Source organism: Plodia interpunctella, chromosome 21 (assembly GCF_027563975.2).
Source record: "Plodia interpunctella isolate USDA-ARS_2022_Savannah chromosome 21, ilPloInte3.2, whole genome shotgun sequence".
NCBI classification, from domain to species: Eukaryota; Metazoa; Arthropoda; class Insecta; order Lepidoptera; family Pyralidae; genus Plodia; species Plodia interpunctella.
Window position 1 is genome coordinate 5258397 of NC_071314.1, and position 13914 is coordinate 5272310.

At 36.9% G+C, this 13914-nt stretch overlaps 1 protein-coding gene across 2 annotated transcripts; it reads right to left on the reverse strand.

The window, feature by feature from the left end:
• Positions 1–1060: 1060 nt before the first annotated feature.
• On the reverse strand, positions 1061–13575 carry LOC128679434 (L-asparaginase-like). 2 transcript variants are annotated; one of them, XM_053761690.2, is made up of 10 exons: positions 13340–13575; positions 12892–12969; positions 8934–9053; positions 8680–8792; positions 6726–6851; positions 3168–3292; positions 2628–2860; positions 1879–2039; positions 1547–1660; positions 1061–1169 (listed from the first exon to the last, which is right to left on the reverse strand). In XM_053761690.2, the coding sequence occupies exons 1-10, from the start codon at positions 13410–13412 to the stop codon at positions 1122–1124; spliced, it is 1191 nt and encodes a 396-aa protein (XP_053617665.1). In that variant the 5' UTR covers positions 13413–13575; the 3' UTR covers positions 1061–1121. The 2 variants fall into 2 exon arrangements, with proteins under 2 accessions (XP_053617665.1, XP_053617666.1); XM_053761691.1 differs by lacking the exon at positions 12892–12969 and having other exon boundaries at positions 13340–13572.
• Positions 13576–13914: the final 339 nt, after the last annotated feature.

The window sequence follows — 13914 nt, forward strand, 5'->3', positions numbered from 1 at the left end:
TGCGTAATATCGGTGTATCTGTTCACAAGATCGCGCTCATTCAAAGTTGCGATTTGTTTGTCGCATTTGAGCGCTATGCATTGGAAGGCAGGTTGAATGTTGAATATCACTTTTATTTAGTAGTTCGAAATCCGAAGTCGAAGAAGTTTTGAAGTCCGAAGTATAACGCCCGGCACCCGTGCGGAGTGGTGTACGGTATCGTGTATTTTAAATATTTGCGGTAAAATATACGTGTTCCACTTTTAGACTTTATTTATCCTAAAATCGTATTTAATTCACTTTCTTAAGCAGGAATCGGTAAACGTTGTTTAGGTCTAATCTAACTAAACTGTAGGATTGTTGTCACCTATCTATGAAAGAAATATTATATTTTTCAATGTACAATGTGTAGGTACTCCTTAGATAGATTTTGTACTATAGTGTCTATTCGGAATTCGGACCACAGAAATCGAAATATAAGGCGTACATATAAAACACCATAAATATCAACTTGTCATCTGTAAAGGGTTAACAGTTGATAAGAATTTCGATCACAATAAAGTGTGTATGAGTTTGTGTGCTCTATGTGTAAATGAGCAAAAAACGCGATCCAGATCAGGACCTAAACTGATCTGCATCGCAAATTCGTACCATGTAGTTAATTTTAAATATCAATGCGATTCATTTCACAGTTCCTAAATTGAACTGCACTGTATTTGAATCGTTTCGTAAAAGTTTATGGTAGGTATCTTTGACACTTCTTCCTTTATTTCGATTTCTGTGATTGAGACAATGTGTTCTTCTCCAAGGCACTGCCTTTTGTATTGAAATGTTTACAATTTATATAGTTTGTGTGAATCAAATGTGGTAGTATTTAGATAAGGTTTGGAAAAAATATTTGGATATTTTTTTTGCACTTGAGAATGCGTAATGTTTTAAGTGTGTATTTGGCCAAAAAAATTAATTAATTTTTTTAAATCATATTGATAAGGATACTCTTGCGTATTATTGTATTTACTTTGTTCGAATTGTTTTTAATATATTTGATTAATATGATTTGTGTGGTATAATGGAATAAAAGTTTATTTTTGAAATATGATTTTTATTCGTCATTTACTTTACTGTTCTTCTTTTCTCCGCAATCAGCGCTGTGGGTTGTATAGTTCTCCTCGGATATTAGTCTTCATTAACTGCGGAATAAAATTAAATATATTTGTTTAAATTTATATGCTTGTGAACTGAAACTGAATTTATGAATTAAAACTTAACTTGATAATAATTTATCAAGTTCAATTTCTTATATCCGCTGTGTACTTTATCGACATATGTAATAGTTAATATCTATCCATACTAACATTATAAAGGAAAAATATTTGTACTTTTTGTTTGTAATGAATAGACTCAAAAACCAATGTCCCGATTTTGATGAAAATTAGCACAGAGACAGACGACATTCAGGATTTTTTGGTTTTACCCGAGCGATGTCGGGACGGACCTCGAGTCACTAAATACTTCCGTAAACAGTCAGGAATATCCAATGACGCGGTAACGTAAAAATGTATTTTACCTCAACTTTCTGCTGGTAGCTGAGTTCTGTCTTGGTCAATACATATGACAGCTTAGCCAGCACTGCTTCTGACGTCATGTCGAACCCGGGAACCACTCCGCATTCCACCAGCAGCTGAAAATAAAATTAAGTTTGACTAGCTTCGCACCGGGGCTTCGGTCCCGTGGGATTCTGCGTGAAAGAGTAACAAACACATACATCCTCACAATCTTTCACAATTATAATAGTAGAATTAGTAGGTTATAGGTAAAGATCTCATTATTACTAGCAAAATTCACTATGTCTAAATTGATTAATTAATTATTAGACCCCGTAAATGACAAAGGACCAACCAATCCAGTCTCATAGATAGCCTTCCCCAGTACGGTCCCGTTGATGCATTGGGTCACATTCACCACGAGGACGTTATTCTTCACCGCTCGCTCGATCTCCTGGTAGATGTCCCGTCGTTTTATCGGCATGTTCCCGTTGCCATATGTCTCCAAGACCACACCTGGAAAGCCAATTTTATTTTCACTTCTCATGCTCATAAAGTTTGTCATTATCAGACCTCCGTCTATGAAAATCTTGTTTGCTCAAAAGCGTTGAATAATATCAAATACTTCATAGTCGTATTCCTCCTGACTGGTCATGGTCATTACGTGGAATTAAACAAACATAACTACTTTCTTGGCACTATTAATGGAATGGTTTGCCATTGCCTTCTCCATTGCACACACAAGATGTTAATCAACCAGAATGCAGGTAGCAAGTGGTGGTCTATGAAAATTACTATGATGACCTCGGTGGCACAGTGATAAAGTGCTTGCCTCTGAACCGAGAGGTCCCGAGTTCGATCCCCGGTCGGGTCATGATGGAAAATGATCTTTTCCTGATTGGCCCGGGTTTTGAATGTTTATTTATATGTATTTGTTATAAAATATAATATCGTTGAGTTAGTATCCCATAACACAAGTGTCGAACTTACTTTGGGGCTAGCTCAATCTGTGTGATTTGTCCTAATATATTTATATTTTATTTATACTATCCATGAGTCAGATTGGTATATAGGGCTTGTGAAAGAATAACACCTTTTCTTTACCTTCCATATTATCAAAAACCGCTCTTAGTACTTTAGGAGTGATAGTGGGGGCGACCTTCAAAACGTAGACTTTCTGCGACAGCTTGTCATGGAGACGGCATTCGTTTGGCACGGACTCTGGAGGGTGGATCAGCATCTTCGGGTCCACATCCAGTGTGGTCTTGGCTTCCAGGAGAGGGGGGAAATTTGGTGAGTCGAATGCGTAGATTCTTGTATTCGATACTTTCTTTACCCTGTAAGGATGGGTTAGAAGCAACTACATCTCAATAAGATTGATCTAGATTCCTGTTTCAGACTATTACGGATTATTGTACACATGATCCTCCTAGTACTAAGAATCCTACTAATATTAGAAATACAAAAGTTTGTGAGGATGTATGTGTATACGTTTGTTACTATGTAACTCAAATTCCATTAAACGGAATATTTTGAAATTTGGTGCACGACGGGTAGAATATAACCTGAAATAACACATCGGGTATTCCCACGGGAGCGAAACCCCAGGGCGCAGCTAGCCGGTTGTTTAATATAATTACCCACCTGGTTCCTCTAAACAGCTTGCAGCCAAAGAACACCGTCACCTCTGGAATGTGCTGCGTGGCCGCGATCAGCATAGCGCAGTGGAAATTGCTGTTGGCGTCGCTTCGGGGTTGGAATATAGGAATCTGTGGCATGTACAACACAATATACTTACCAATAATGCATTGGATAATTCCGAAAATGGGTATATTCCGACTACTAATCTGAGCGATATTTCCTTGTTGCCAACATTAATCTAGCCGCCATCTTATTGGCCTGGCAACATTGTAGGCGTGAGGCATTAGTGTCAAAATACGTCAGTAGCATCAAGTTTTCAAGTTCAAGTGTTTTTCGCGCCATTTTTGTTTATTTTCATAATATCCCCAAGATACCTAGTTCGTAATCTCCCCTACACGATAAAATATGATTCGAAATTTTAAATGCTTGATTTGAAGAAACTAATAACATGTTTAAGATTCTAATACAATTAGTAATACATCATTTTATGGAGTAGCTACACAGAGGTAAAACGATAATGACACGATAATCGAAACATAGACCTCTAGTCATCTCTTAGAATTTTCTGTCGGAATTACCTCCAATTCCAATTATTTTTTCCTTTTTAAGTACTTAGTTATTTGTAGTCACTTATACAATTATAACCTCCGCTAGCCTTTATCCTTTAAAGACACATTCTTTATTCTCATTTAGAAAAGAACAACATTTAGAAGTGGAAACAAAAAACCAGTTAAAGGAGGATCAAAGGTCCACGTAAATGGAGAAGAAATAGTATGAAAACCGATCCTAGGCTCCGATTCTTTGATTGTTTTTAAAGGTGTAAAATAATCATAAATATACATCTATTTAAAAGTGAAAAACATTCATCACGAAATTTCGAAAACCACTAGGCCAATTTTATTGAAGGTAGTACCCATTGTAGCCGGGTCCGCAGCGACAATTTTCTAACAAAACATGTTAGTAAAACTGCCCGTCCGCTGCGCCTGCTGTAGTTATGTTTTTGTTTCGTTTCAAAAATGTGTTCCGACTAGGAAGACCTTATAACTATTATAGCAATAGTAGATTTAGTTCTCCAATGAAAAAACAGAAATAGATTCAGGGTCCAACCCTACCTGCAACCTATATTTATTTGTAATCTTTGTGATCCTGTACCTTAACATCCCAAACCACCGGTAGAGATAGACCGATCACTTGTATAAAAAATAACGTATTTTCTCTTGTCCACTCCATACACTACGCCCTACGTCTTTCTTTAGTGAGTGCTAACACAAAATGAGTCACTTCCCCTCCCCGCAGGCGAACGCGGGGGATGTTGTCCGTGTTAAGAGGTGTGCGTAAATCACTAAGTGGGGTCTGTACACTGCAGCAGAGATTGAAAGTCCTCAAGTTTATTGTGGTTAACAATCAAGTGGAACTTCACTATTAGTAACAATTAGGTATATTATATATAGTATGTTACTGTAAAAGTAGGTAAATCTTAGGTTGTTTCAGAAAATCTTAGGATTTACCAACATGGGTTGGTAAATGTAACATTTATAAAAAAAATACGATTTTTTCGGGATTAGAATTTAGTATATGGTAGGTTTTGCCACTGACGGGTGGTTGTGATGTTGGGAGGTACCTACGCGTGGAGTGAAACACACGGAAGCCCGTCAACTACTCCTTTAATTTAGAATAATAGTTTCCTTATATACAATGTGGTTACACGTGATTATAATATATATCTAAACATATTGTAAAGTATGGCGGATGATTCAAAGACGCAATCCTATTCTGCAATTACAATCAGATGCCGCCTGAATTCCTATATGAGATTAAAATGGTGCCGCCTGTTCCATGTTACCTACATAGTTTACCTTTTTACCTACACTACAGCTCCTCCATTGAATGAAAAAAAATCATAACTAGGTACGTATACTTTTTTTTTGTACAGATAGCAATCTAAAATGTTTCCAAAAGTTATCTTTTATACAATACTAAACACAAATATTCCAACTCGTACCAAATTACTTATATTATGACAACATAATGCTAACACATGATTTCAAAAGAACTATGTAATTTAGCAAACAGATTAATTTACGAATGAACACAGTACACAAATGTATGTATAGGTGCAGTACTATGATTACTTAGATACATAGTTACATGCTGATAAATGATAACATTTAATGTTATAACCCTATAACGATTCTTTAGAAAAATAATATATTGACTACTGGATAACATGAATATTTTATATAACCTGAAGTTTCTATATAAAAGTGACGACTATGTCTACAAAACAAATAATAGTTTAATTCAAACAACTACAAAATGATAACATTTTTTTTATAAGTTGGATACATCACAAAAATATATAAAAACAGTTATTTTTTGTTCATATTACTTTATTTTCGAATAACGCGTGATTATAATGTATTTATCAAGTATTTAGCGTTTTATTACCTATCAATATATTATTTGATCTAAGTCATTCAATCAATATGTTTATTGATTTTTTTTCCGTTTGCATTTCTTTCCATTTGATTTTAAAATACTACAGTTTTTAATTGTGTTTAAAGGCTTTTCGTAATCTGACACTTGACAGATTGTAAGTTTTCATTTTGAGAACTATTTTTATCAAAATAAAATAGTTTAGGTAGATAATTCATATATATTCTGATATCTATGGTAATTCCAATCATTATCAAAAATATCGTAATCGGTTTTGCTGCACCTATTTCCACGACCAGCGGTAGGTACCTGCTGAGTCGATGGAACATGAGAGCTGCACATGTCCTATGAATAATGTATTGATTTGATCATGCGTCTGGAACTATATCTTTTCAGTCCTTTATTCGTAAACACCGATTTGTTTTGTGGGAAATGCTTAGGATGCTTAAAATATTGATGATGATTTTTGAAAAGAAGCGTTGGTTTTATTCAAAATAGTATTTTCGTCAACGGCTGTCTGAATGCATTAATTTAAAAGAACGAAGGGCACGACGTTAGCTATACAGAGGCCAAAAGACGCAGGTTCGAGTCCTGCCCACGTGGAATTTTTTCACCATATCTTATTTCTTTATTTAATAAGAATACGACAATTTAGCATTGTGGATGCAAATAATTCCCAAAATAATTAATTTTATAGATTGAAATTTGGAGACGATATTATTAGATATAATTTGAAATTGTTCAGACCTCTATAAAACAAACTATAGTTAATTTTTCATTGAAGGAGGAAGACTAGTGTTATTAAAACAAAAAGATTTCCTATTTCTAATCCCTATTGCTGTACGGATCGGTAACCTTGTTTTGATAATATAGCAATAATTTTTGTTTAGAATATTATACCTATGCCTGTTTCAATAGTCGAGTTTTTAAGACAAATTTGGTTAAAATTTGTTGCCCCAGAGTCAGATTATGGCCTTTTATCTAAAATATTAGCATAAATATTGATATTACTACTTAATGATTTTTTTATTGTTTATAACAATTCATAATAGGCAATATGGCAATGACCAATTTTTTGATTGCGGGCGAAGCTGCGACCAAAGGCTAGTAAATGAATAAACTTACCTGAGCTCCAGTGAGGACGACAGTCTTCCCAACGACCTCCAGCATGAAAGACAGTATGGACGCCCCGTACGCCATGGTGTCAGTGCCGTGCAACACCACGAAACCATCGTAGTCGTGGTAGAATCTCTGAAGATCCAAAATACCAATAGCCATATTAGTTAGTGGGCTTGCAACGGGGATTGGGCTTGCAACGGGTAGTTCAATCAAATATTAAATAAAAAAAAGGTTTTTTGTGGGATTCACCTACTTCTTTCAAAACAAATTTCTAGACAGGCAAAAAGGTTTACGGCCCACACGATGGGCCATTGGTATCTGTCATATGTGCGTTGCCGGACTTGAACTGAATTAAAATTTTACCCCTTTTTGAAGAACTCCATGTTTAATATTTAGGGAAACAGAGAGCTTGTACCCAGTAAATGTAAAAGTATCTTGGAAATCCCTGCCAGCTCTTCTTATTCCAAACTTATTCCAAATTATTTGCGGTTTTGGGCGCGAAGCTGTGGAACTCGCATCCTAAGGATATTAAGGGTGCTCCTTCCTTAAATTCTTTTAAAGAAAGACTTCTTAAATCCTCTCTGTCACGTCTAACATTTAGACTATTATATTATGTATTTATAATTGTATGTTATTTTTAATATGTAGGTATTTATATCTATTTTATGTATATTTGGTTATTATTATATATATTTATGTATTTATTTATTTAGATTTACTTTTCCTAATTATATTTGTTTAATTTCTTACAATTTATAATCTTCTCTGTTTATGTTGTACGTTATTACTTCTGACTAGCCTGCTACTGTATACACGTCCTCTCAACCTATCGCCGGTTGACTGTAAGAGATCCCTACATGGGATAAGTCCGCCGTTGTACAATGTATCTTTCTTGTATTAATTTTGATTAATGTATTTATTTTTCTTGCAATAAAGTTGTTACAAACAAACAAGTATTTAAAGTTATAATCGGCTTCGTCCTCTTAGATTAGCATAAAATAGCGCAACACTTGTAGTATCGCGCAGTGATCACCACATTCGCACTTTATTAAGAGTAGTTAGAACAAAGGTAGAATAAAAAACTTTTGACATGGACCTCTCACAGTCGTTCATCGCTCCGGCACGCTTCATTCGCGTCTTAGTGCTCGACCACTTCGCATCTTTCATATTCCTATTAATAACCGTTTTTGTTCCTGAATCATGCCTAAAAATTTGGTCTTGGAGGTAAACATGATAAGCGCCGACGCCAATTATATCTAGTTCTTCAAACTCTTCGCATTATTCAGAAATTTAGAGTGAGTAAATATTATAAATTAAAATTTAATATTTTAATATATTTTTTAATTAAAATTTAATATAATTTCTATGTACCTAATGTATTGTGCCTACAACCCTGTTTGCATAATATTAAAAAAGTATATCCTTATATACCTACAAATTATATATAATTGTACTAAGTAAAAGATAATTGCAATCTGGTATTGTGGACAGTTTTCGGGACTGTTTCTTACCAACATATGGTGTCGTGGATAGCTACCAGAGCTATTTCTTCACCATAAATGATCGTTAATATTTCGATTAAGCAATGTCTTCTTATAGTCTATATCTTAGTATGAATTGAGTTCTGGGGACAGTACAAAGGTCTGTTTCTGCAATAATTTTATCTACCTCTACTTCAGACCATGATAGTTTGGTGGACATTGGTCCCGATCCACGTGAGCCCACTGAGCCCACTGCGCTCACTGCGCCCACCGCGCTCATTGCGCATGCCACGGTCGCTATGTCCGCCACGCGCGCCCGTCGCCCCGCACAATAAAAAAAATATTTCACAAAAAGCTCTAAACATCTACGAGTCTTGCTATTCTATGCTAATCTAAGAGGACGAAGCCTTCGTATAATTATGATTGAAATTCACGTACAGGCAAGTTCGTTTAATCATCAATTATATGACATTTTATACCTTGATATCTCTGGCCATTTTGATCCAATCGTCGAGGGTAAAATCTGATGAGTCTTTCAATTCATCGTATTCGTGGATTTTGTATAGCACTTTTACTTCTGTATCTTTGCCATCTAAAATAATAGAACAATATGAAAGTTTTTTTTGGAACAGCAATGACGAAATCGAAGCTATAGTTGAATAAATATTTCCGCTTTCCTATAATTATATTCCTTTCTTATATATTTTCTTTAATAAAATCTGAACCATCTTACCGGGCAGCACGAGATAGTCCTTCATGTCAGTTCCCGCCATAGTCTTGGTCCAGTGGTCCACATCGTGCAGCTGTGGAAGCAGTCTGATAACCTCCTCGATGTTCTTCTGTGACACCAACACTGGTTGCAAAGTTAAAATTTATTATGGATGTTAGAAATTTATATACATACTAGCTGTTTCCCGCGGCTTCGTCCAGGTAAGCTTTCCACAGGAACAGTTATTTTTCTGGGATGAACGATACCCTATGTCCTTCTCCATACTTCAAAGGACATATATGTAAAATTTAAAGAATATATTGGCTGAGTAAATAGACCGTAAGGAGGTAACAAACAAACCTACTTTTGCATTTATAATTAGTTAGGATTAGTATATACGGTTTTTATATCAATACATATTAGTAGATACAGCCCTTTTTTTTTTCAATTATTTTAGGATAATTATTAACAGAAATAAGCATATTAATAAAAGGATCACAAATTAACAAGGTGCTTCAACTAGGATGTAAATAAATTGTAGCTTTTCACGCCTGAAACACAGGGTGTGTTTCAGGCGTGAAAAGTAAATAAAATAAATTATAATTACATTTAAAATTATAATATTAACATAATAAATTAATGTAACTTAAGACAAAACTGTTATTAATTCCTTCTACGTATGACATATTAAAAAGGGCGTTTTGAATGATTTTCTTAGTCACACTCAATGTGCATGAGTAGTAGTAGTTTCTTGTTGAGTCGATTGTAAAGAAGTGGACCAAGGAATATAAAAAATCTAGAAGAGGCATGTTGTAATACATTTTGAGTGCAAACAATATCGTTCCCTCTTTTGTTAGCGATTAAAGTGCTGAATGGAGTTGCAGCGCGCTGTTTTAGTACTGTGCTTAATATAAATAATTATCTACCTTACAAGTTTTATAGAGACGGTCGGTAGGAAAAAGGAACGGACGAAAAGTAGAAACCTTAAATATAGCTCGCTGTGCCCTCTCAATGGTTAGTAATGATGTTTTGGCCCCATGACATGATACAATATGTTAATAATGCAGTCATTATTAACATATTGAAAAAAGTATATTTTGCTTTATGTCAGTACATAAAGCAAAATATACTTGTTTGATAATTTTAGAGTGTGCAACTGATCGCAGCTTTTTGAAGACAAATATTAATTTACGTACTCTGCCATTTAAGGCCTCAATATATTGCTTAAAAGAAAGAGTTTTATCTATAATAATGCCAAGATATTTTATTTTGTCAGTGTTGGAAATGTTTGGACAGTCGCATGTTTCAGTTACAAGGAATTTGCAGTGATGTGCAAAAAATTTTAAGTTAGAATGAGGTAAGTGCAAATTACCCGTGGAAAACTGAATAAAGTTAGTCTTCGCCGCAGTTAGCTGATATCGTTGAAGCCAGTTACTAACGACATCAAATAAATAAGTGAATAATATAGTTCATAACTCTGTTGTTTTATAATTTTCTCTAATATTTTGGAAATCGAAGGCAACAATGAAATAGGTCTATAGTTCGTAACTTGAGTTTTATCGCCAGATTTATAAATAGGAACTATGATGGCTTTTTTTAATAATTTTGGAAACAATCCTTCATCTAAGCACTTATTGAAAATGTGAGTTAATGGGCGAACAAATATATGATTGATGATGTTTTTTTGTAAATTGTTAGTTGTTGTGGTCCCATCCAGCTGCACAGCTATCTTTTAAATTCATAATAAGCGCTTCCACTTCTGCTTCATCAGTACCTAGCACCACAAATGATTTGAGGCAGCAGGTGGATGGTGGATAAGATTGCGAGATAGGCGATTGGCGTCATAGCTTTACCTTTAACAAAATAAGAATTTGCTAAGTTCACAGACGTCAGCTGTGATGCGAGCATTCGTAATAAACTCGAAGATGACTCATGTCGTTTTGTAGTGTGCGTGATCTTTTTAATGTTCTGCCATATATTTTTACTGTTGCTCCCAGCCTTTATTAATTTAGCTTTTTCATAGTTACACTTTATTTTCTTAAGAAAATTATTACAAAAGTTTCGATAACGTTCTAAATCCAGATTCGTGCGCGCAGTTTTATGTAACTTGTCCCTACTCGTATGTCCTCATGCAGCGGACTAGCCCCGGTGAAATCCAGGGCTTAATATTATGATTTTTAGTTTTAGTAAATGATGTAGATGTATTGTTTGTTATTGCTTGGCGAACATTTTGTACAAAGTATGATAAACAGGTATCCGAGTTAGCAGAATTGAAGACTGGGTCAAAAAAATCAATGTTAAGTATAAGTCGTCCTCAAGTTTATTATAGTCAATTTTCGTCTTTAGGTTCGGTTGATAACGGTTTGATATTTTACGATGAAATGTTAGTAAAGCAGCTCTATGATCGGTTATGCTAGAGTTAGGTACTAATGTTAATGATTGATAATTTGTCTTTATCATGATATGGTCTAAGTGAGTTCCACTTGAGGGACGCGTGATAAAAGTATGTGCAGGGAGTAAGCCATATAAAGCACATATATAAGATATTTAAGAGCATTTGAATAGGACAAATATCGATGTTTATATCATCACCTAACATTACAATATTTCTAAAAAAAGATAGCTTCAAAAGGTTGTCGTTTAATGAAGTGAAATCATCGGTATTACTGTGAGAAGGAGATCAGTAAATGGTAGCTAGATTGGCAATTTCAGAACCGATTTTCATTAGTAGCTGATTACAGTCTAATATAATAGGCTCTTCAACGGCAACTTCTAACGTGTTTCTGGTGTAAACTACTATCCCGCCATTTTTATTAAAATTTTCTGCCCTCTAATAAATAGCCTTTATGAACTTTATGCCTAAAACCAGTACAATTTTAATAAAATAAAAAAGGCGTCCATCATATTCTTTGCCTACCTGCCTGCCTGCTGCCTGCCTGCCTGCTACCTGCCTGCTGCCTGCCTGCTACCTGCCTGCTACCTGCCTGCTACCTGCCTGCTACCTGCCTGCTACCTGCCTGCTGCCTGCCTGCTACCTGCCTGCTACCTGCCTGCTACCTGCCTGCTACCTGCCTGCTACCTGCCTGCTGCCTGCCTGCTACCTGCCTGCTACCTGCCTGCTACCTGCCTGCTACCTGCCTGCTACCTGCCTGCTACCTGCCTGCTACCTGCCTGCTGCCTGCCTGCTACCTGCCTGCTACCTGCCTGCTACCTGCCTGCTACCTGCCTGCTACCTGCCTGCTACCTGCCTGCTACCTGCCTGCTACCTGCCTGCTACCTGCCTGCTACCTGCCTGCTGCCTGCCTGCTACCTGCCTGCTACTTGCCTGCTGCCTGCCTGCTACCTGCCTGCTACCTGCCTGCTACCTGCCTGCTACCTGCCTGCTACCTGCCTGCTACCTGCCTGCTACCTGCCTGCTACCTGCCTGCTACCTGCCTGCTACCTGCCTGCTGCCTGCCTGCTACCTGCCTGATACCTGCCTGCTACCTGCCTGCTACTTGCCTGCTACCTGCCTGCCTGCTACCTGCCTGCTACCTGCCTGCTACCTGCCTGCTACCTGCCTGCTACCTGCCTGCTACCTGCCTGCCTGCTACCTGCCTGCTACCTACCTGCTACCTGCCTGCTACCTGCCTGCCTGCTACCTGCCTGCTACCTGCCTGCTGCCTGCCTGCTACCTGCCTGCTACCTGCCTGCTACCTGCCTGCCTGCTACCTGCCTGCCTGCCTGCTGCCTGCATGCCTGCTACCTGCCTGCTACCTGCCTGCTACCTGCCTGCTACCTGCCTGCCTGCTACCTGCCTGCTACCTGCCTGCCTGCTACCTGCCTGCTACCTGCCTGCCTGCCTGCTGCCTGCCTGCTACCTGCCTGCTACCTGCCTGCTACCTGCCTGCTACCTGCCTGCTACCTGCCTGCCTGCCTGCTGCCTGCCTGCTGCCTGCCTGCTACCTGCCTGCTACCTGCCTGCTACCTGCCTGCTACCTGCCTGCTACCTGCCTGCCTGCTACCTGCCTGCCTGCTACCTGCCTGCTACCTGCCTGCCTGCCTGCTGCCTGCTGCCTGCCTGCCGTCAATTGTACCCGAAGGTCAAAATCGCATACACTCATATTAAGGTACAAGCATTAATGTAAGGTCTGAAAAACGGATAAACCTAAGATAGCAATATAAGCAGCTATATATGTGTAGCAGCCTTTATATATTTATCTTTTATCTATGGCAGCAGCGCATTTCGGGGATTAACCGTAACTTCTTTTTCAGTTCTAAATTACGTTTGCAAATACACAATTGTAGATAAATAACAACACTTTCTTACGTAGAGTACCGCCATCGGTATTCTACTTATATCAAACAATATTTAGTAGGATGCTCTACTGCCTGACCTATTTAAAAAATAAACCTTCTACAATTTACTTATTTTTTAAATTTCCACTCACCTCCTTTCTCATTTTTGAGCATGCCAAAAGTTCCCCCGGTATAAATAACTAAAACTCTTTTTGTTTGCACCATTTTTAAATTTTCGTCTTTACAAAAGTACAAGTTTATTTAGAATTGTATTTTTAAATTTAATATTAAATTTTATTTAAATATATTTTTTTGACTGAAAATCTTTACAATATTATTGTAACGACTCAACCTCTTCACCGGAAAGATCAGAACAGAATACTCAGTACAGCACGCGTCTCAAGTCAATTTAAATTATGACTCAATGATTAGTGTACAAACAAAATTAGGTATTATTAAGATATGTCTTATCGGTAAATCCATTCTAGTCCATACTAATTAAAAAATGAAAAATATTTATTTGCTTTAGCAAAAAGGTACAGTGTGTTTCAGTATTTGTGACCTTCTATTAAGTGAATAAGCTACGCGCTCTTCCATAACAGTTGTTACAGTACCAATAACACAACTTAAGAAAAGTATACTTGACAATGTAATTAACAAAACTAGTGTTTGTGTTATGCACGACAAGTTTTTTATGTCCTATTTGACGTAGATATTAATTACGGTT

Excerpts from the sequence above, each read along its gene's own strand:
- LOC128679434 (XM_053761690.2), bottom strand. The coding sequence starts at position 13,412 with ATGGTGCAAACAAAAAGAGTTTTAGTTATTTATACCGGGGGAACTTTT. Across the intron at positions 9,054-12,891 it reads AGCAGGCAGGCAGGTAGCAG|TGTTGGTGTCACAGAAGAAC; the intron begins GCAGGTAGCAGG and ends CTTTGCAACCAG. Across the intron at positions 2,861-3,167 it reads AAGCTGTTTAGAGGAACCAG|GGTAAAGAAAGTATCGAATA; the intron begins GTGGGTAATTAT and ends CCATCCTTACAG.